The 22,184-nt window shown below is 37.4% G+C and overlaps 1 protein-coding gene across 2 annotated transcripts in view; it reads left to right on the top strand.

Moving 5' to 3' along the window:
- Window positions 1–22,184, top strand: part of pde3a (phosphodiesterase 3A, cGMP-inhibited) — a 92,409-nt gene that overhangs the window by 48,551 nt on the left and 21,674 nt on the right. For both annotated transcript variants that reach the window (XM_049475098.1, XM_049475097.1), the window contains exons 2-4: window positions 4,151–4,201; window positions 14,768–15,031; window positions 21,915–22,072. In XM_049475098.1, coding sequence (XP_049331055.1) covers window positions 4,151–4,201; window positions 14,768–15,031; window positions 21,915–22,072 — 473 coding nt within the window. The remainder of the gene's footprint in view (window positions 1–4,150; window positions 4,202–14,767; window positions 15,032–21,914; window positions 22,073–22,184) is intronic.

The raw sequence follows: 22,184 nt of genomic DNA, 5'->3' as shown, positions 1-22,184 counted from the left end.
TAGATATTTATTAATGATCTGTAGTACAAACATAAAAATCATGAATGCTAAAATAACCTTTACAGCCTTGAGATTTTTAAAAGAAAATTAAGTGAGAGGGAGAAAGAAAGAGAGTATAATCTGCAGATCTCACATTGCAGTAGGGCTGAGCAATAGGGCCGACATTTATATCATGATATATTCCTTATTTTTGCTTCTCATCATCCAATTTAACAGGATGTTTAGAATCTTTATAATAAAATGTACAGTTGTGTCAGTGTTCTTTAAGCACTGGTGATATTCTCGATATGCTTATTAAAGTGTATTGTCAATTCGATAAGAAAATGAATCGCAGTGTGATAAAATATCACTATATTGCCCAGATCTACTTTGCAGTCTTTAAACACATGCCATACAAACTAAGCAGATAAATAAGTGGGTATGGATAAACATGTTACTCACTGTTGGCCTGCTCCATTATTTCAGTGTGCATTTCCACTTCTTGGAAAGCAGCCTGGAAAAAAGAGCCCACTCCAAATAATTGAATGAAGCTACTGACGTGCTGTCGTGTGTTAGTCATCTGTGCAGGCTAGTGAATGTGCATGAATGCTAGTTATGAATAAATCAGTGTGAAGTAAGCACTAATGTAGCGGTGGCCCCCGTGCTGAGTGTGCACAAGATTTGCATCCCTCGTCCTCCTGTAGTCTCTGCATTATTAAAAGGCCCTGAAAAGCAGAAAGGGCATGCAGTGGGGTTCAGGGTTGGTTTCCACAAGGCCTGGCTTTCTACCACTGCTATCGCCTGGCATTCTCATGCATCTGTGAAAGACCAATAGCGAGGAGGGGTGGGGGAAGCTATGGTAGAAGCAAGCAGTATCTCATTCATGCTAAATTAAGACAGCAATGCATCTTCTGACTTATTATGAAGATTACATCATCTGTCACTTAGCGAGATGGAGTCAGTGGAGGAGCACTGTTCGTCCCTGTCACTGCCTCTTCATTCTCATTCATTTCTTTCACAAGACACGGAGCCATGCTTATCAGGCTGTAATAAAGTGAATGCCAACATTTTATGATGTGCTGCTCATCAAATAATGTGCTTTCACTGCTCATGTTTGTGAACTCTCTGCAGTAAGATGGAAAGTCTTTTAAATGCACTGAAAAGACTCGACTGTTCTGTTTCTTTTCTGTTTATGAATGAATCATGGACGGTCAGTGCCATATGCAGTCAATACAGTACAGTCCTGCTGCCCATTTGGGGAAATAACGCAATGACCATCAATTCTCTGGAAATCCTGGAGGGAATACATATGAAATTTTGCTACAAAAAAAACTCCTTCATGTAAGGCTGTGACAAATGGTTGTCTATTACAGTACTGCTGAATACATTTTTTGTCAATGAGTTTAAAATTTTGGTTTAAAATAAGGAATTAATCTTATTGATTTGATCACAACAAAATCCTGTGATTAATCAGGGTTATACCTTTTTCCTTCTTTTTAAGATTAAGTTTGTAACATTGAGTATTTAATTGTAAATTAAAGGATCAGTGTTAGATTGGCAAAATAGAATTAAATCGATTTTAGTGGTGTCAACCGCTTAAAAATTAATTTTATTAAACACAACTATATACTGAATAATCATTCATAAAATTATGATACAAAGAAAATGTAAATGCTGGCACTTTCAGTTTGTTTTTGTCCAAGAGACAAAAATATTAATATTGTAGTGAGGTATACTGGCAGAATAGAGACCTTTTTTACTTTATTTAAATATCTTAGTTTTAATGCTTATTAAAGTAGAATCTTAACATTCTACTTTAGAATGCTGCATAAAAAATAACTTTAGCAATGAAGATGCGGTAACTTTAATGGAGCAAATAGCTCCATATTCCGCCTTCTAGAATTTGGAAAAAAAAACATGTCAGCAGCTGTGCATGTGTGTTTGAGAGAGAGAGTGAGAGAGAAAAAGAAATAAAGAATAGAAAGCAATGTACTCGACAGTAACGCTTCCATACTTACGTATGGAGCTCAAAAAAATACTAATGATTAGGTGTTGATAGCACCAATTAAAATGTATCAGTCTATAAACTTCTGTACTGTCTTTTATTTCACCCTCTCACCACTTCTTCTCGTGCATGATTCTCAGTGCTCAGCGCTGCCGATGTGCATCGTGAGGAGCGGGAGCAGGGTCACACGTCTGTCTGTTTAGCTTAAAGCAGAAAGCTCTGAGACCGCCAGGGCGAGTTCACAGAGTTCTCGTATACTCATACCGTCTTTATACGATGACCATATGTTGGGGCATGGTCCAAAGTGGCAAATACTGTAGTTTGTTATTGGTTGACAGAGATGTATGTGTTCCTGCGTCTAGTAGTAAATACATTACAGCATAGAACACAGAATCAGTAAATGATATTGGATCGTGAATGGCTGTAGCTTTCTGAAGCCTGGGTGCTGGAACATGCGTTGTCAAATAAGAGGATGAGGAGTTATTGTTATGTAACATAACGTTATGTAATTTACTCTGGCCCTGCCAATGCATAGTCAGAGATAGGGAGCCTGACTGTGATGACGAATGATGACTCTGAGAGAAATCAGGAGAGAGAGAGAGAGCAAATCTTTCATGGTGGATGTGGGAGAGTAAGTTGTTAAGGACCTCAGTTTACAATTTCCAGTTCAGTTACAGTGGGAGTTTGGTATTTTAGTATATAGGAACTACAAAGCTAGCTACAGAATGATTAGTTGGAGTCTGGCTTCTTATTTGCCAGGTTACCGTGTGATGGCGTGTGATGGTGCTGTGGGCAGGTCTATGCTGTTCTTCAGGCTGGATTTGTTACAGGATCAGATTCAGTACTTCTTTTTCCTTTGATCTTTAGTTTATCATGCATTACTTCTGTTAGTTTGAGAGTCATATTGGACATGCAATATTCAGCAGTGATCAATGTCTGTCAATATTGGAAAGATATTTTGATTTGACTGATAATTCAAACCAATATTTGATTTTTATTTTGCATTAATTAAGCATTACTTTTTTTTCTCCAGCACGGCACAAAAATTCTCAGTGAGGTTAAGATCTGGGCTCCGTGGTGAACCATGAATCCATGTGTGGAAATGATGATCTCAGGCTTTCTGAATCACTCGTTCACAATTCCAGCCCCATGAATCCTGACATTGTCATCTTGGAATATGCCCGTTCCATCATACTGCTGCTGAACCTAGACCTGACCAACTGCAGCATCCATATATATATATATATGTCCCTAATTAGCCTGAGTGTTGTAGTCATGCAACCTAGTTATCCCCTCTTGGCTTGGTGCAGTAGTTTCATGAAGCCGGCCATGTGCATGCAATGTTGGCTAATAGTGCCAGGTCACATAGTGTGCCAGGGAACTGACAGGGCTGAGAGTGGGCGGCGTGGACACAAATATTATTAATTAATGGCCATTCTTGCTAAATAAACAGCAGTCAGGATACTGTTTGTTTGGCTCGCTCCCCTCCCCCTTTCTGTCTAAAAGAATATATTCTTAGACTGAGCTCCCACGACATTATATAAATGTCCCATGTCCCGGCCCTGAAGTCAGTAGATCTTGATGTGGCATTATGTCAGAGTTTCTGCAGGATAAAGCAGGACTCTGAATGTTTTAAGATATATTAAGATATATATAAGGCATATTCTGAGCATAAATTAAGCAAAATTGTGTTTTATCTGTCTCTTCTTCTTCAAAAAAAAACTTTGTAAGTATACAAAGGAGTGTCCTCTTTCTGTTAAAGTGTATTGAGTTTACAGCTTGGATAAGCCATTAAGCCATGACAAGCATAGAACGAAATGGAGACTGGCTGTGAACTTGAATTATGAGTGCGCATCATTGAACAAAATGGAAAATGTACAAGCACAGCGTGTCTGTTTTTGGGGGTAGTGGGGTTGCGGGGATTAGAACTAGCGTCACTGCTGTCCTGATGAGTCTCTCTCTCTCTCTCTCTCTCTCTCTCTCTCTCTCACTCTCCCTCTCTCTCTCTCCTTTTCTATCAGCTATCTATGGTTGTGTTTTTCTGTTCTATTGTGTGCTGTCTATCCCTGTATTTATAGGTGTTTTATAGAATACTGGCTCAGTTGTTTTTGTTTGAAGTGTTTGGGTTTCCTGTGTGAGTGACAGTTTGCGTCCTCTTTTCTACAGATGATCCCGCCACACGAATGGGACCACAAGAGGAGTGCCCGTGGATCACAGGTCAGTTTCTGTGTGTTCATTCAGACTGCTGTATTTGAGAACAAGAGATGCCATGTGCAATAATTTATTGCCACTTTAGACAACATATATTATTTATGGTCTGCGCACAGATGCATGCACACTAGCAAGGGCTAAGTTGTTTTAGAAAGGCATTTTGTGTGGCACGTCTGAAAGAGTTAGTATATAAGGAATAATATATCATATTGTATCATTGTAATACTGGGCTGTCGATCAATCAATAATATTTTGCCTATTAGTGGAAATTCTCTTTTTATTTTTAGTATTAGTATTATTCAAAAGGAGAAAATACACACTGTATTGTCAGAGTTGTGCATCAGTGTTTGGAACCAGCTTGTTTTTTACTGAAAACTTCACAACACAAATAAAACAACTGTCCTAATATCATGAAAAATGAGAGATAATGGTGAACAACTAAAGGCAAATGTTGTTGTTTTAACTAAACTCTAACTAAAGTGGAATAAAGATTTCAAATAATTTTTAGTCTGCCGTGGTGCTTTGCCAGTGATGTAAGAATGTCACGCAGCAACAAAAAAAATTGGGAAATATAATTTTTATTTGTATTTCAAACCACAAATTACCATGTTAAATAGTGGGTAATTGGTTAGTATATGTTGCCAGGTTGTTGCTTTAACTGTAAAAATGAGTGCAGTTTCTAAAAACAACTTTGTCCAAATATTTATGCACCTAACTGTAAGTGAAATGTTGACATATGTACTGTGTAGTTTGACGTTACTGGCCCAGTTTTATGTCATAAATCTAAATCATCTGGCAGTGGAGAGACATATCAGCACTCAGGATGGTGGTTGTATGTACAAAACTTAAAGGCTTGACTTCAATAGTCATCAATCCTCATCTGAATTTTGGACCACATGACTTATTTAAAGTTAACATTTTGAAGCTAATAGCACAATAAAAATTGACACGCAATAATTGGTCATAAACAGAATTCCTATAATTCCTATGATTGTAGCAGGGACCATGAGTTGACTCCTGACTTCCATCATAATGTAATAGGGAAGTGCTGGTCATTGGGCAAAGGGATATAGCCTACTATAAGACAGGGTTTACAGGAGAGCATGGTGCATACACTAAGCAGAACCTGAAAAAAACAACTGTTCATCATACTGTCCTACAATAGAGCTGTCATGGTTAAAAGAGTCAGCAAGGGCCCACGGGAAAATGTATCGAGCCTCTGCACGGCCATGTGACCAACTACTGATAGCAGCGAGCACAATGGGAGACTGCTGTGTGTGTGTATGTGTGTGTGTGTGTTTTTGTGTGTGTGTTTTTTGTGTGTGTGTAGGAAGGGGAATAAAATATTGTGACGTGTTTTGATAGTGTCATTCCAGTATAGATTACAATGTGAGAGTTTTGATTAGATTTTTTTGGTTTGGTTTTACAAGATTTCCTAGCAGAAACTGATTTACATCCATTGATTTGTAGGGGCACGTTTCCTCTAGAAGTAACATGGTAATGTATTCAGAGTTGTTTTTTCCACACGGAAAACATTAACTGGCATTTTGGTAGATGCACTGTAAAACATTTTAAGTTGTTTAAACTCGGGAAACTTATGTGCTGAGTTTAAACAACTTAAAATGTTTTACAGTGCATCTACCAAAATTAATGAGGATTTTAACAACTTGTTTAACTTAACATGTTGAGTTGATACAAAGGTTGTTATCAAGTTGAGTTTGATAACAACCTCAGCTTGATAACAACCTTTGTATCAACTCAACATGTTAAGTTAAACAAGTTGTTAAAATCCTCATTAATTATTATTTCAACTTGATACACTGATTTAAAACAACTTAAGTTTTTAATTTGTCTTTTTTAAAAAAGATCATTTTTGAAAAAGGACAAAATAAACACTTAAGTTGTTTTTTGATTAGTCAAATAAACTAACAATTCATCTTTCAAGTTAATAAAACCTTAGTAATATTCACATAGCTTATCATTTTAATTTAACCAGGGGTATTCTCAACATATTTAGTACATTATTATTTAACTGCCAATACTGACAGTATAATACTGGAGCAGTATAAGAGTAACCTCTGTAAATACTCTGTAGGAACACAGAATAAAGTTAATGTGCTCTTACAGCCTTCAACACTGAGGCCTGGCAATCAACACATATATTATATTAGTGTAGGACCAGGATAAGTTAGCTTTGGGCAACAGACAACACAAAGATGGTAAGTAAGGGAGAGGCCACACCCAATATGCAAATATATTGTACCAGGAGCCTATAGGAAAGCTGCATGAATGAACACTCTAGAACGAGCATTGAAACAGGTAGTGACTAAAAGTTGGTTGGAATCACAGTTTTTCTTTGGCTCAACATACATTTTGAAGTTTACAGGTTGAAGTTCTCTGAACTCATTTTATTGAGTTGTTCTGGCCGATAAGTTCACTCAACTTAATACTATTAGTTCTCCTGACCAAAACGCAGAATTACTTTTAAGAGTGTGGGTGTGTGTCACAGTGTTAGAGACTGTGGAAAGTGGTGGTGGTGTATTAACTGTGCATTGTGAATTCTATGAGTTTAAGAAAACTTATTTTACTTTTACCTTGTACTAGAGCTGCAATGATTAGTCGGCATAATCAACAGTATTGATTATATAAGTTTGACAACTCTAAATTTAGGCATTGACTAATCATTAGGTTGTAACTTCAACACACTACACAAAATACTTCATCCTGTAGGTCTCTCTCTCTCTCTCCCTCTCTCTCTCTTTGCTACAGTATTCAGATTTCATGATAAAAATCTTCCAAAGTACACAGCTTCTATGCTTCTGCTACTTAATATGCTGCAACTTAATTCTGGGGTAGAGACTACTACTTTCAGATACATATTTGCATATTGTAATAAAAAAAAAAACTTGCACTTTAATTTGTATTGTTTATTTCTTTCTTTCATTTTGTTACATTTTTATTATGATTTAAGGACAAATGTTATCAAAACATTTGATTAAATGATCAAGCTTAAGTTTATATTTGTGTGATCTGAGTACATGGCAGAAGTAATCGCTGACTAGTCGACTAATGAAAAAAATATAAGCCTGCCGACCAGCGCAGTGTGATTGTGATCTGAGGCAGAGAGAGCACACATGGCTTTGCTCTCTCTGGGTGGGTAGATCACAGTTAGGGTGATGTTGGTCAGCACAGGTGACGTCTGTTAGCTGATGTATCAGAGCTGGGTTGCTGGGCTTTCCTCTAAGAGTGCTGGCTCTGAAGCTGCATCAGATCAGCGGCTGTTTAAGAAGAGATGGTAGCTGACTTCACTCGTATCGCAGGAGTCATGTGTCTTCACCCTCTTTCTCCTAAAAGAAATGTATCTAGAATTTTTTTTTTAATTATTATTTGATCATATGGTTTTCACATACTTTAATAGGTTATAGGTTTCTTATAAGAATGTATGGCAATTTTTTTGGTGGCAAAAGTATTTTCACCCAGTTTTGTGTTTTGACATTTACTCAACAGCCAACCTGAGAAATCATGTTGCAGTAAGTTATGGATTTGGCTAATGGAGTTGATGGATTGGTGAAGTAAGCAGCTAAAGTGTCAGTAATAAGACTACAGAGTATTATTCATGTGCCTTAAGTTAACATTAGTTTACATAGCTTTACATCATTTTAGCTATGGTACATTAGTAATGTTCATTGCAATCACTGAGTAAAAATGTTTTTTCTAATTTGTCGGTCTGTGATGTTCAATTTGTAAGCTATGTTTCATTCTAATATTTGGGATCAAGATTGTTATGAATGCATTCAGCAACTACTACACTGTAAACCCAGAAATTGTTGAACTCAAATAAATTAAGTCTGTTTTACATAAAATTAGTGATTTCTAAACAATACTCAACTATTTTGAGCTAGTTGAACATTCGTGGGCACATATACACTTAAACTGAGATATTTAAGTTGAATCAACTTATGATAACTAAGTTTAGTCTGTTGCCATTATCAGCTTCTTTTCCATTGGCTTCAGTCACAATCGATTTGCATACTGGGTGTGTCCCCCAATTTCTGGCACTCACCATCAGTGTGTAGTGATTCATCCGGGGCTATCTTAGGTAAACTTGTAGCTCACAGATTATGATTAAATGCTTGGTCTCTGTGTTGTTGGCTGTGGAACGAGCATCATTTACAGTACTGAGCTGCAGTAACTCTGTGTTCTCGCTGTGCTCTCAGTGCTTTCAATTCTTTACTGTTTTAGCTGATTGAAACCAGAAAGAAGACTAAAAAGAAGTTCAGGAAAATATTAATTTAAAATATATATGTATTTGTTGAGTTCACTGTATTTAAAAATTATATTACATGAACTTAAAATTTATTAGGTAATGGGTTACAAAAAAACAAAAGTTTTAGTTTTGAGTTTAGTAAACTTATCAGGTTTTACACACTTAAAAAAACAACTTGCATTCACAGGCTATTTAAAGTAGAAACAACTCAAGTAAACTGTGTAGATTTAACTATGATTTGAGTACACTTAAATAGCAAGCATTAAGGGAACTTAACTTGAAAATAACAGTTATAATTGCTTAACTTTTTCAAGGCAACCGGTTTCCTCATTTTTTTTTAAGTAAGATCAACTTATCACATTTTACAGTGTACATTGCAGCTATTGCTAACACAGTTCTATACAGTCCAGTACCTGCAAAGAAGTGCTGCCATTAGAATACACCATGCCTAATGTCTGGCATGGTCTAGAGTAGAGGGATATAAAGCCCCACAGTATTGAACTGCCTCCAGGAATGATGGTGATGAAGCTAGATTTACTTTGCTTTTAGAGCTAAACATTCTTCTCTGGTATTTTAATGGAGCATTGGAATTAGTCCTCATTTAGGTTGGCAATGGCTTTTTTGTTTAGGACACTTCACCAGGAAAGATGCAGACAAAATCACTAAAGAAGATAGTCTGCATGCTCTGAGCCATAGATAGAAATATTAACAAACTGCATGTTTTTTTGCTGTGGAGCAGCATCCCTAAAAGCTCCAACTTAGCTTAGAGTTAACATGCACCCGAGCTCTGCACAGAAACACTAAAGTTCTTAGTGTTTACTCTTCCAAGGCCACGTCTCAAATCACATCCTTATCCCTACGTAGTGCCCTTTATGTTGGACCACTGTGCAAACAGTGCTTGATAGGTCTGACCAAAGGACAATTAAATTTAGCAATACACAATCCAAAATTTCATTGATTGGCAATAAACAAACTCTCGTTGCATGCTGCACCTGCGCAGCCATGTCTGGGAGGTTGCAGTGGACTTGCAGTGGTAGTTGCTGTACAGCATTTAATCAGAATTTTTTTTGTTTGTTTAAAGTCAAACACTATCAAATGCCCACATAGTAGATTTGTGTTGTTGGTCTAGGCGATATTCAGACTGCACGTAGGTTGTTTCTGAAATCTGTTGGGATGACTGTATTTGCTACTGATCAGATTGGTTTTATGTGTCTGAACATCTCAGCCTCTCTGTGGGTTGCTGTGGTATTGAGGATGGTGTCAGTAACTAACCTTTTGTGCTGTTCTTGGATGCCCACACTTCCGTCACTCTAGATTTGATGAGGTTATTGTTTGTCTTGTTGTGAGCAAAAATAAAATACATTAAAATGTAATTTAACTGTCCAGACTGAGGCACATTTGTACACATCCAACTGTAATCTCATTTCAAACCACCTCGTATTTCATGCAGTTCAATTCTTCTGCATAAAACAGATTTGCAAAAAATCTAATTTGACCTGGTAATCTGAACAGAGCCTGAAATGCTTTTTATGTACAAGGCATTCTCTTGTTAGCACATTTTGTTTCATTTTGTTGATTTTAAATGCCTATGTTTATAAATGATGAACTAAAAGCAAGGTATCAGAAAAATATGCTGTTCAGCTCTTTCCTCTACTCACATCCTAGCAGTGAGCGCTGATCTAGCTTCTTCTGCGGAGGTGTGAGTGGAGGAAAGAGCTGAACGAATCAGTGTTGTTTTCTCTGTTACACATGGTTGCACCTGTTAGGCCGGTGGATGTAGTTCACCATCTGTGTAGTGGATCGCTGTTTTCTGCATGATGAGTCCTTATGGCACTGTTCCTTTGTGCAGCTTCACAGTAAGAAAAGGCATGCACATCTGAACATTGCCGTTTGGAACTGGAGCTCTCACTCTGAATAATATCTGTGCTCATCATCCCTTTTTTATTATATCTGCTTTTGGTCCCTTTTCTGGTCTTATATTTCTTTTAGCGCTTCCATTTTCAAAAGGTTTTTGATGTATGTTTGATTAGCTACAGATGCTATTTATACTACTTCTAAAACAAACGCAAAAAGATGAAAATTTGTCATTGGCCTGGGGTGTACAAACAAAATGAAAACTTTGTTTTGCAGAAAACTGTGTTGGCACACTTTTCTTTACCTTCTTTTCTAATGTTCATTTTTTAAAATCTTTTATTAGTGTAACATTTCTGTGAAGCATTATTGTGTGGTCACTGATTGTGATGTCATAAATCGAATGCATTACTTCTGTTTCTGCTAGATGATATTCATACAGAACCCCCCTTACAGTCGATATTATCGGAATCCTGTACGAAGACACATGGATACATGCACAGTTATATACCCGTAATCATATACCCATGACTAAAAGCCATTAAGTCTTAAGTGCGTCTGTTTCTGTGAATGAGACTATTACAGGATGTCATAAAGGTGGGGATGAGCAGGTGGATAATGTGTTTTGTTCAGCCTCAGGTGAGAGTAAAGTGAAGCACTGCAATAAAGCAACCACACGTTGAATAACTGCCTTTACCTTTTAATCACATACTCGTTAAAGATGTGATAGATATCATGTAAACCGCAAAAATAAAAAAGGATGAGCTTGTTAATTAGTCAGGAATAGTACAGTCAAATGACTGACACTGCTAGCTGTGGGATTAGCAAACTATGTTAATGTTGTTGTGAATCTAAGTGAAATGTTCATTTTACTGCATATATATTTTATATTATATTTTCATTTGTACCATTTTCTGATTTGTGGTTGCACGCACAAGCTCTAGCAAAGTCAGCTTATCAATCAATCAATCAATCAACCTTTATTTATTTAATACATTAGAGTAACCCTCATTTTTAATGCAGCCGAGCATTTACAAAATTAAAGGGACTGAAAAACTAAACAAGGAAACAATATAAGATTTAATTAAAAATAAATAAAATAATTTAGAATAGAATAAGAATAATAGAAAATAAACACAATTTAAGAAATAAAGGACTAAAATAACACCACAATTTAAAAAAAAAGTAAATGATAATAAAGTATAAAAAATTGTAAGAAAGAAATAAATGAAACAAAAAGGGAAAAGGCCAAAAGTAAAACCAGTAATAAAATAAATAAAATGATGAAATGAACAAAATAAATAAAATAAAAGAGCTAAAAGTTAAAACATAAAATTAGATAAATAATATTGCTCAAATATAATAACACTAGATTTGTGCAATGTAATATCAATCCATAGTTGTTATGGGTAAAACGATGCACTCACATTTCGATTCTATTAAAAATTCTGGAATCATGATTCAATTTTGTAATGAAAATAAGGGGGAATTCTGTCTTTAATTTCTTAAGTGTATAAACAATGCAAAACAAATTGTATAAGCTGTCTAAGTTAAACAGTGGTGGACAGCATCAAAGACAATGTAATCTGTTACTGTACTAGAATTTTGACTAAAAAAAAATTTAAATTCCAATGTCTCACTTTTCATTCCACTCCATTATTGAAAATCTGTCATTTCTTTTAGCTTGTGAGTGCTGGGTGTAGGGCGTTTGAGCCCCGACTGGGGGATCTGTTGTTTTTTTAGGCTTGTTGAGCCAAAGTCAAACACAGAGAGCCAAATCTTGAGCCACGCCAGCCTCGTCCAGCACTCGTTCCCTCTGCGCATCATGGTGGAGTTTAGTGGCTGGTTGTGAGGACAGAGACGCCACAACCTGGAAGATCTTTTCCGCACACATGCATCGCACCACTAATAGCGCAGGGAGGCGATGATTGGCTTTACAACAAGTGACTGACTTTTGATTGGCTTCTAACAAAAAAGATTAACATATCCTCCACCTTTATTGACGTCCACATGGTGTCACAATGCTTCATTACAACCCTAATAGTTATACCATGTTATATCCCATGAGTTTTCATTAAATTAAAAAGTGAGCATACGCATTCTCTTTTTCAGACCTTTCTTGTTCCTAGGCTGGACTCAGGGATCCACAATTGATAAAACCTTTCTCCTTATTTTCCATAAGCTGAAACAAAAACAAAGAAAACAGACGTGCTAATAGTCCACTGGTAACAATGCACATGTGCACTATATTACCTGCTCTTCCTCCTAAACGGCTATTCAAACCACCAGACAAATACTCAACAAAACCTCTGCTGCCAAACACCCCCACAGTAAAGAGCCATCTGACCTGCAGCCAGTCCTATTTCCCCTAACCCTTATTAAACGCCTGATTCAGAAACTCATCCTAGTTGGTTCCAGTTTGAGTTGAAGCCTATTTATAGAGTGAAGAACTTTTAAAAAGAGATACTGTAACATACTATCAGAAAAAGTGCTCCTGGGTCTGAGGGGAAAACACTAGTGTGAAAATACCAGGTTATTGCCATATGTAACACCACATCTGTTTTCCTTTCATGTTCTTTCAGTTTATGTACCATTAATTCTGCCTCAGTCTAGATCTTCTCTAAATCAAATGAAATCATCCAGTCAAATGTATATACATGGAACTTTTCACAGTTGATGTTGCAAAGCACCTGCACAGAAATCTGGTAGTAGGACAGAGTCAAATGGCATCAGTGGTAAGGAATCAGTGCTTATAAGTGGACCCATCCTCCTGTGGTCAAAGTAGCTTAAGACTTACTTGCAACTTAGTGATTTGTTCTTCATCATCGTTTGGACCACTATGGAGCTGGTCCTGTGATTTCAATCATGTTCTGTCATTTTTTATCAGGATATCGTGGTCTGTTGTGTCAAATGCTTCATTCAGATTGAGTAACACCAATAGGGATACACAGCCTTGATCAAAGTCTTTGCTATAGCATGCCTAGTATTAAACAAACTTAGCCCTAATGGATGTTCTAATCTAAAGAGTAGAGAATATGTTGTGAAGTAATGGAACCAATATAATGCAGTATCTTGAACCAATTATTGTGGCTTACAATTACAGTACAGTTTAAATATTATAACTTGGCTTATCAGGGCCTTCTGATTCACAACTGGGACAAGAAGGAGACACTCAGGAGGAATCTTAACCAGTCAAATCTGAGCTCAGATGTATTTCAAACTGCAGTCATAGTCATAGATGTAAACTACTGATTTGACTGCATTCCAGACAAACAGTCAGATATCAGTTAAGATTGCCCCAGGTTATCATTTACATTTAAGGTTGTTTAGCAGATTCCCCTTATCCAGAGTGACTTACAGAATGCTTTATTGTTTACTTTGAAAATCTGAATTTGTATAGACTATAATCAGAAAGATTTACCAAGCTTCAGTAATGTTTAGACACCTAGGAGAAAGCGTTTGGTTTAGGTCGAGTCTTTAGTCTGGATTGTATGACAGAGTGACTCAGTGAACGTTCCATCACTTTGGTGCACAACAGGTAAGAGTCAAGATGTCCGTCTTCCATGGAAGGAATGGTGGGTCAAGCTGAGCTGTACAGGAAGTTTAAAGAGATCTTGGTACAGATCTGGCTTTGACCATTGCCATCAAGTATGAAGGAGCTCGTCTATTTTTGTAGTATATTTTGTAGGCCAGCGTCAGGGTTTTGACAGCAAGCCAGTAAAGTAAAAACAACAAAGGAGTCACATGACTACTTTTTCGAAGATTGAAGATTGGTGCTAATTCTGAATCAGTTGCAATAGAAGACTAGAGGAGAAAATGACAAGAGACTGCAAAAACACTAGAGTGACTTCCTTAAAGAATAACAGTCAAATTCTCTGGATGTCATAAAGCTGAGTCAGATTTGTAACATGGCTTGAGAATTATAACTGCTAGGAGCGATTCAATCATTGTAAATCATTGTTAGCGATAAGTTGATATTGCTTTATGCCGTATTTTACGCCACAGATAAAAGTTGGACAGTACTGTGTACTGGTTTTACTAGTGTTGATGTGCAGTGCAGCCATCTTGAATTCTGAACACAAGGGTTGGTAAGTCTTAACTTTCCTAGTTGGAAATCCAACTTGTAGAAATATCCTACTTGAAACTAGTAAATTCCAATGTCTAAACTCAAATCAATGTAGCATATAATATTACTATATAATTCTATTCTTGTGTTGTTGTTTTTTGTCATCGTGACTGTATTCAGTAGCCTGCTATCTCTGAGTCTTGTGCAATCACTGTCATTTGTTAGGTGAGTAAGCCATTACATCAGCTCTACATAGCATCACCACTGAGGTGCAGATGATGCTGAGGATGATGTTGCTCATGCTCCCTTTGTTCTATCTCCCCCTCCCCCTTACTTCTGTCTTTTCCCTCATACCACTCTCTCTCTCTCTTCCTCTCTTTCTCTGTAGTCCTCAGGAACAAATGTGATGGTGGACATTGCAGTGATGGGTGAAGCCCATGGGCTGATCTCAGACTTGCTGGCTGACCCTTCACTGCCCCCAAACACCTGCAGCTCACTACGGGCTGTCAGTAACCTGCTCAGTACCCAACTCACCTTCCAGCCCCTCCACCACCGGCCACGCCTCTGCCCCCTGCTGGCCTTCAGCGATGGACACACCTGTTCAGACTCTGAAGAAGCTCCTGAGAGGAGTGAGAGGCTAGCCATCCCTAAGGTAGGTCTCAGTGTTTTACCTTGATTGGGCTGAGCTGCGTGCTCGCATCTGTTCTGAATCAGAAACGCACACTGCGGATGGATGAAATGGAACGATGCGGTAGTCTACTCTGTTTTATTAATGACTAGTTCCATCCATGCAAAAGTAGTGTCCTATTGAACCTGAAGAGCTTCCAGTGTGTTAAAATGTCAACTGCCACAGACTAATACCCTCTATCTGTCTCATGTGTATACACACTCAGGCACACACTCCCCTATTCTCATGCACATCAGCACGGCCTGTGATGACGCCTGTGACGCACCTTCTCTGTGAAACCTTTTAATGATTAACTGGCGCAGCACTTAAAAATTTATGCTGGCACTGAGGATGTAGGATAGCAGAGTGTTACAAGCCAAAGTCACTACCCCCTTACTTCACAGCTCTCGAGTTCTGCACACGTGCTACAACATCTTAGCAAACATTGAGAGATGTTTATTAAAAGCCTCATTAAATCAGGCTCTTATGTAGGTCACACTGTACTGATCCTACACAGACCGCTGCTAGTAAAACAGCTGTGTAGACTCCATTGACTGTGGTGGTTTTAAGTTTTGGATGAATATAAGGTGATTTTTGACAGTGAGAGTGAAGAAAAACATGAACAGGACTGGCTTCCTTGAGGGCTGTTTTATCTGTCACCTCTGCAGCTGTGTCAACAGAGACGTCTCAGAATGAGACAGGGTGAAAAGTAAGGAACGACTAGAGTTCCAGTATACTTGACTCCAGTAACCACAGCACAATTTGCAGAAGGTCGCAGAAACCCCACACTCGGCTCTTACATTCCAAACTAATGCCTGTCCGGGTGTGAGATTTGGCCGTAATTTGTTAATGGAAGTTTGAAAATGGAAGAGGAAGCACATTCTAATCACATTCTCCAGCTCCTCATTTAAGATTCCAGGTTATCTGACATTTTTTCTCTTAAGTGTGAGAAGTATACAACGTCAGGAGAAGGCTTACTTCCCTGTCTATCAGTGTAAACAGTAGGTTTTGGGACACTGTCCCTGTTTATGTTTAAACAGTCTTCTCCTAGGCTTTTTACACTCTTTAAATATCTACTTTCACCAGTGTTTCTTTAACCTTGACACTGGAATGTATTTCTTAACCTTGTTCAACCAAGCTGAATGTGTTTACATACTCAGATCCTGATGACAGTCTATTTGAGTTAATAATCTAAATAAAGCATGGTTCAGATTCTGAATCTTTCTTTTTTTCCCCCTGAGACTTAAAAACACGGTAGTGATGACACATTGAATATAGGAAGATGTGCAGCATCTAAAGAAATATATCATTACTTCCTACAATTATAGGAATATCCTGGACAAGTAGTATTATAATAGTAATACAATAGTATTCATTTAAGTTGTTTAGCTCCGTTCAGCTCTCACAATAAAACAGGGGACTGAAAAGTAGATAGGCTCCCCAAACACTAGCGTTGGCAAAACAACCAGCAAAGCAAATGTCTATGATGCCATGTCTCTTCTGAAGTTGCTGCAGTACAAAAAAAGCACTGTTCTCTTCCATCTTGCCTGTTGAGAGTTTTTTTAGATTTCATTTTAGACATTTTAGATTTTTTTTTTTAAGTTTAGGGACAAAGTTTTCTGGCTAAAATTGCCTTCCAAAATGACAAGATATTATCCATTCTGGTTGAACTTGTGCTCAGAGACCCATCAATTAACCTCATGTTGTCACTAAATCCACATACAATAGTCCTTATTCCTTACATTACCCATGGTTCAGTTATGCAGTCTTGTAAATAATCACTTCTTATTGTTATTATTCTGGGATCAATAACTCAAAAAACATTGAAATTCTGGCATCAATAACTCAAAAAACATTGAAACATTGAAACTTTGTTTTGTAGGTCTTGTACATGGTTTAGACTTTTCTCATTTCAACATGTTATTAAGATATTAATGGAAATTAATGGAATTGACAGCCCTATTTAAAATAAATAACATTAGAAACATTGGGACATTTATCTAAATATCATATGTACTCTATATCCATATCCAGAGCAATCTATAAAAGCAAAGTTAATTAGCAGACAGAATTAGATAAAAATGAGACATGAAAGTTAAACATGACATTAAAGAAGTCAAGAAGGAGTGAGTTCATGCTTTTTGTTATGTCTTCCTGGTTTCAGTAAGGACTGCAGAGGCCCAGTCATGTGCTGTGGCTATGCTCCGCCCCTCAAGAGAACACTAAAAATAGCATCTCCACTCTCTAACTATAAACTTTACCATGACATATAATGATTAAAATATTATTAATTATTAATTGTTATATGACTCAAAATCTCATCTATGCTTTAAAAATATTTTCATAATAAATCCATTATATTATGGATTAAAATACACACTTTAGTTGTGTCCCTGGGTTTCACTCAGTCCTGTTACTGTAACACATTTTCCCCATCTGAAATTAGACCATTCTACAAGTCACATCTACAACAGGAAGTTACATCAGTTGTTTTTTCTGAAGATCATGGGAAGACCAAAATTAAATTCCCTCATTAGTTTTTCTGTATATTTGATCTTATTGTAATTATGACTGAGGAGGTCAATCTCAACACTCTGTCCTGTTACCTACATTAATTCTTATATCTTACTTGTTTATTTTTTAAATAAAATTGGGGAAATCAGTGAAATGTGCTCAGTGTCCTCATGTTATTAGCATAGCCGCCATTTAGATATTTTTCATGTTTTTGCAAATTCTATGCTAAAAACTCCTGTTACTTTCAATCCTGTTACTGATAACATAAACAGTAGCAGGAGTGAGTGTCAGTAACAGAAGTGAGTACCAGTAACAGGAGTGAGTGCCAGTAACAGGAGTGAGTGCCAGTAACAGGAGTAAGTTTCAGTAACAGGAGTGAGTTTCAATAACAGGAATAAATGCCAGTAACAGGAGTGAGTTTAAGTAACAGGAGTGAGTTCCAGTAACATGAGTCAGTGCCAGCAACAGGAATGAATGCCAGTTACAGGAGTGAGTTTCAGTAACAGGAGTGAGTTCCAGTAACAGGAGTCAGTGCCAGTAACAGGAATGAATGCCAGTAACAGGAGTGAGTTTCAGTAACAGGAGTGAGTTTCAGTAACAGAAGTGAGTTTCAGTAACAGGAGTGAGTTCCAGTAACAGGAGTCAGTACCAGGAACAGGAATGAATGCCAGTATAACAGGAGTGAGTTTCAGTAACAGGAGTGAGTTCCAGTAACAGGAGTTAGTTTCAATAACAGGAGTGTGTTTCAGTAACAGGAGTGAGTTCCAGTAACAGGAGTGAGTGTCAGTAACAGGAGTGAGTTTCAATAACAGGAGTGTGTTTCAGTAACAGGAGTGAGTTCCAGTAACAGGAGTGAGTGTCAGTAACAGGAAAGAGTGTCAGTAACAGGAGTGAGTTTCAGTAACAGGAGTGAGTTCCAGTAACAGGAGTCAGTACCAGGAACAGGAATGAATGCCAGTATAACAGGAGTGAGTTTCAGTAACAGGAGTGAGTTCCAGTAACAGGAGTTAGTTTCAATAACAGGAGTGTGTTTCAGTAACAGGAGTGAGTTTCAATAACAGGAGTGTGTTTCAGTAACAGGAGTGAGTTCCAGTAACAGGAGTGAGTGTCAGTAACAGGAGTGAGTTTCAATAACAGGAGTGTGTTTCAGTAACAGGAGTGAGTTCCAGTAACAGGAGTGAGTGTCAGTAACAGGAAAGAGTGTCAGTAACAGGAGTGAGTTTCAGTAACAGGAGTGAGTTCCAGTAACAGGAGTCAGTGCCAGCAACAGGAATGAATGCCAGTAACAAGAATGGGTATTGTCCCCTGGTTTATTGATTTATTAATTTGAAAAAACACTTTCATCATGTATCCATTAGGTTAATACATTACATGTTAATAAATTTGATCAATTTCAGGTTTGGGTCTTCTTGATAAGATAAAAATAGCTTTACATATTTTGGAAAAAAACACACATGCAGGCATGCAAATATAGTGATTTTTTGGTCATAAATATCAATTATTTAAACATGCAGTCAACCATTTCTTTAAAATAAACATTTTCTTGAAAGAAAATCAAAGGACAATCTTTCGGCTTTAAATCCTTGTAAAAAATGAATTAAAGCTCTAATTATTGGATTAGAGTGGGAAAAATGTATAGTTAAAAGCATAGTATAAAAATAAGTTAAATATTTTTACAACAAGCTGAATTACAACAAGCAAATGGCACCCATTCGGAATGGCCCATAAAACAGAAGTACAGCTCACAATATCACCAGACATAAACACTGTGAGCAGAGGCCTTTAAGTCTGCTGATTGTACCAATGTGAGAAAAGGTAAGTCTGGTGGTCAGTAAAATATTGGTTTTAATATAAAGTTCAGGAAAAAGCCAATTTTATAATTTTATTTATGATATTTCGACATTAGAGGATTTACTTAAATATTTTACAGTTAGGCTTTTCAGTAATGTTCCTTTTTATGTAATGCTTGAATAGAAGTCCTCCAGATTTAGTGGTGTAATGTCATGCAGACAACTGACTAAAATCCTGGTGTGTTAAGGGGTTAAATGACTCTAGCCATGCCATGCAACTTAGATTCATGTCTTGTTTTACAGGTTTGGGTTTTTGGCAGACACAGTGCATTAAGTGTTTATGTAATTTTTAGCCAAATCTGGAGTTTGGGAACTCCCTGGCCTGTCAACCTTTTCTTCATTATCAGATAAAAAAAAACTACAGGAAAAGTTGTGATCTAGGTTTTTTGGCACTCAAGACATCACAATACTGCTCTGTTGGTTTGATGCGTAATTTCTCAGATACCAGCAGGAGAACGTTTATTCTGCTGAAATGTGTGTTCTCCTACAGCACTGACGGGCAAAAGCATTAGTATAGTAGAAGCACCTATGATGAATGGCATCTGTTTTGTAGCAGCGCTCTAATGAACTCCCGGTGGTAAAGATAAATAAAGAAATATTATACAGTAAAACAGTGGAGTGTTGTCAGCAGGACTTGGTTTCCTCCAGTTACCTAATAATCTACAACCATTTCTGCATCTTTGCATATTGTGTGTATTGTGATTTGCCACTCGATGTGCCGTAGGATGGATGATTAGACTGACTCTGCCGCCTTTTTAACATTGAAAATAGGGTAAAAGGTGGAAGACCCCAATGTAATTTCTACTTTAAGTCTCCTATAATACATGCTTCTCCACAGTATACACTAATCAAGTTTAATTCTATTGCTGTTTGTGCTGAATTAAAGACAATAGAGAATATATACGCTTAAACTTTTTAATGCTTTGTAGTAATAATTCTAACAGAAGTTAGGCTAACAATTGATCAAATATGATAAAAGTAGCACATCTACCTACGCTGGTGATTTATTGTGTTGATAATGAATCAACATGTCAATACTTTTTTAAGGTTACAAAGTTCTTAGCCTCAATGATGTTTGAATAACGCACTGCTGATCTGTATATTAGTCCTACAAGCTGCCTGCAGTCAGCTAGCATTGCTCTGTATATACAGACAGAAAGCAGCAGTGTTTCTCCAGTCAACAGTGAATATGAACCTTTCCGTTCCTGATCAGATTGCTCTGATGTAGAGGAAGTCATCGATTGATTCCAACTCTATAAATTGTCTTTTTTCTTCCTGAAGCTTTTTCTATGTTCATTTGAGTATCAGTTGGCTAGTGTTTTTTGTAATTTGTGAATGTGACTTATTTTGTTTTATCGTCTACCTGGCTATTCTACTACCACTATCCCACCCTCAGAAGCAGCTTTAGATTTAGGATACACAATTGTACACTAAACAAAATAAGTAATATACAGATGGCTTCACTGCATCATACAGTACAGGAGCGATATCTTTGTTTTGTTTTTTTGCTTCGTGTGTAGAATAAAATGATCACAGCCATTATACACAGGCCACACACAGAACTGCAGGACTTGTGCAGTCACTGATTGGCGGCCAAGACTATTAACATGCTTTTAGCATGTCATTTGATACAGTCGAAACAGATCAGCTGTCCCATTTCACCAATTACTGCCTGTTACTCCATTCCTCCTGTTATTGTCCTCCCCTGACTCATCCACATTCATCCAGGGTGAGAGAGGAGAAGTAGCAGGGGAGGAAGAGGACAAAAGTTCCTGGACACCGCCTACAGAATACATTAACTACACCAACTGCTAAACCAAACATGAGTGAAGAAACTGAGAGCAAAAACACTCTGTTCAACTAATCTCTAACTCTAAAGGGATCCTGTTAATGAAGGAAAACACTAAAATGTGTACTCCGGGATAAGATTTAGGAACCTGTGATTTGGGTTGGGCGGTATTTCCTTTTTTTTATACCATCATAAACATTACGTCACCATGTGTGACCGTGTTCCAGGTAAATTGAGGCTAAAATCACAAACACTTAGAAGATACAGCGTTAAACCTGCACACAGTCGAGTCAAACTTTCAGACACACCTTGCAGACTTCTATTTAAAAAAGATTCAGTATCTTTGCCTTTGTCACATAGTCATAAAACTTGCAACTAGTCAAATTCAGTAAGCGCTCCCATCCTGTGGTCACCTTAAATGCAAATAAATAAATGAGCCATTTTGGCCTGTGTTAGACCCAGAGCATTCACATAGAATGTTTTAATACCACACTGTGCATTATTACCCTCATACCCCCCAACTATACCTGTGATTTACATACATCCCCTTTTTTGCAGTATGTCTGATAACACATAATTAATCAGGTTTTCACTCTGGAAACTTTAAAAATGACAAGAAGATCGTTACAGCAACAATTTTGAAAAACGTTGTGTGAATGTAAATTACATTAAAATTAGCTTATGACTAAAGTGTCAAATGTTTTTCTTACCGCAGCGCTTACGGCGGAGTTTACCTCCTGGGCTTCTCCGACGCATCTCCTCTTCATGGACAACCACCACCTCTGCCACGGGGCTCCCCACCATTGAGCCTGGCCCTGTAAGGCGAGACCACAGTGTGAGCACCAAACCCATTCATGACAGTCCCTCCAACAGGTAATATACTCTATACTCTTAATCTCTCATATCTAAGGCCTAGTCCCTTTTCTCATTTGTAGTTTTTTGTGTCATCATTATCCATGAAACTCAGTTACAAGGGGGAATCGCC

The sequence above is a fragment of the Astyanax mexicanus genome, chromosome 2 (genome assembly GCF_023375975.1).
Source record: "Astyanax mexicanus isolate ESR-SI-001 chromosome 2, AstMex3_surface, whole genome shotgun sequence".
Classification (NCBI taxonomy): Eukaryota; Metazoa; Chordata; class Actinopteri; order Characiformes; family Acestrorhamphidae; genus Astyanax; species Astyanax mexicanus.
The sequence above is the reverse complement of the archived record's forward strand: the minus strand, read 5'-3'. Positions and strand labels throughout refer to the sequence as shown.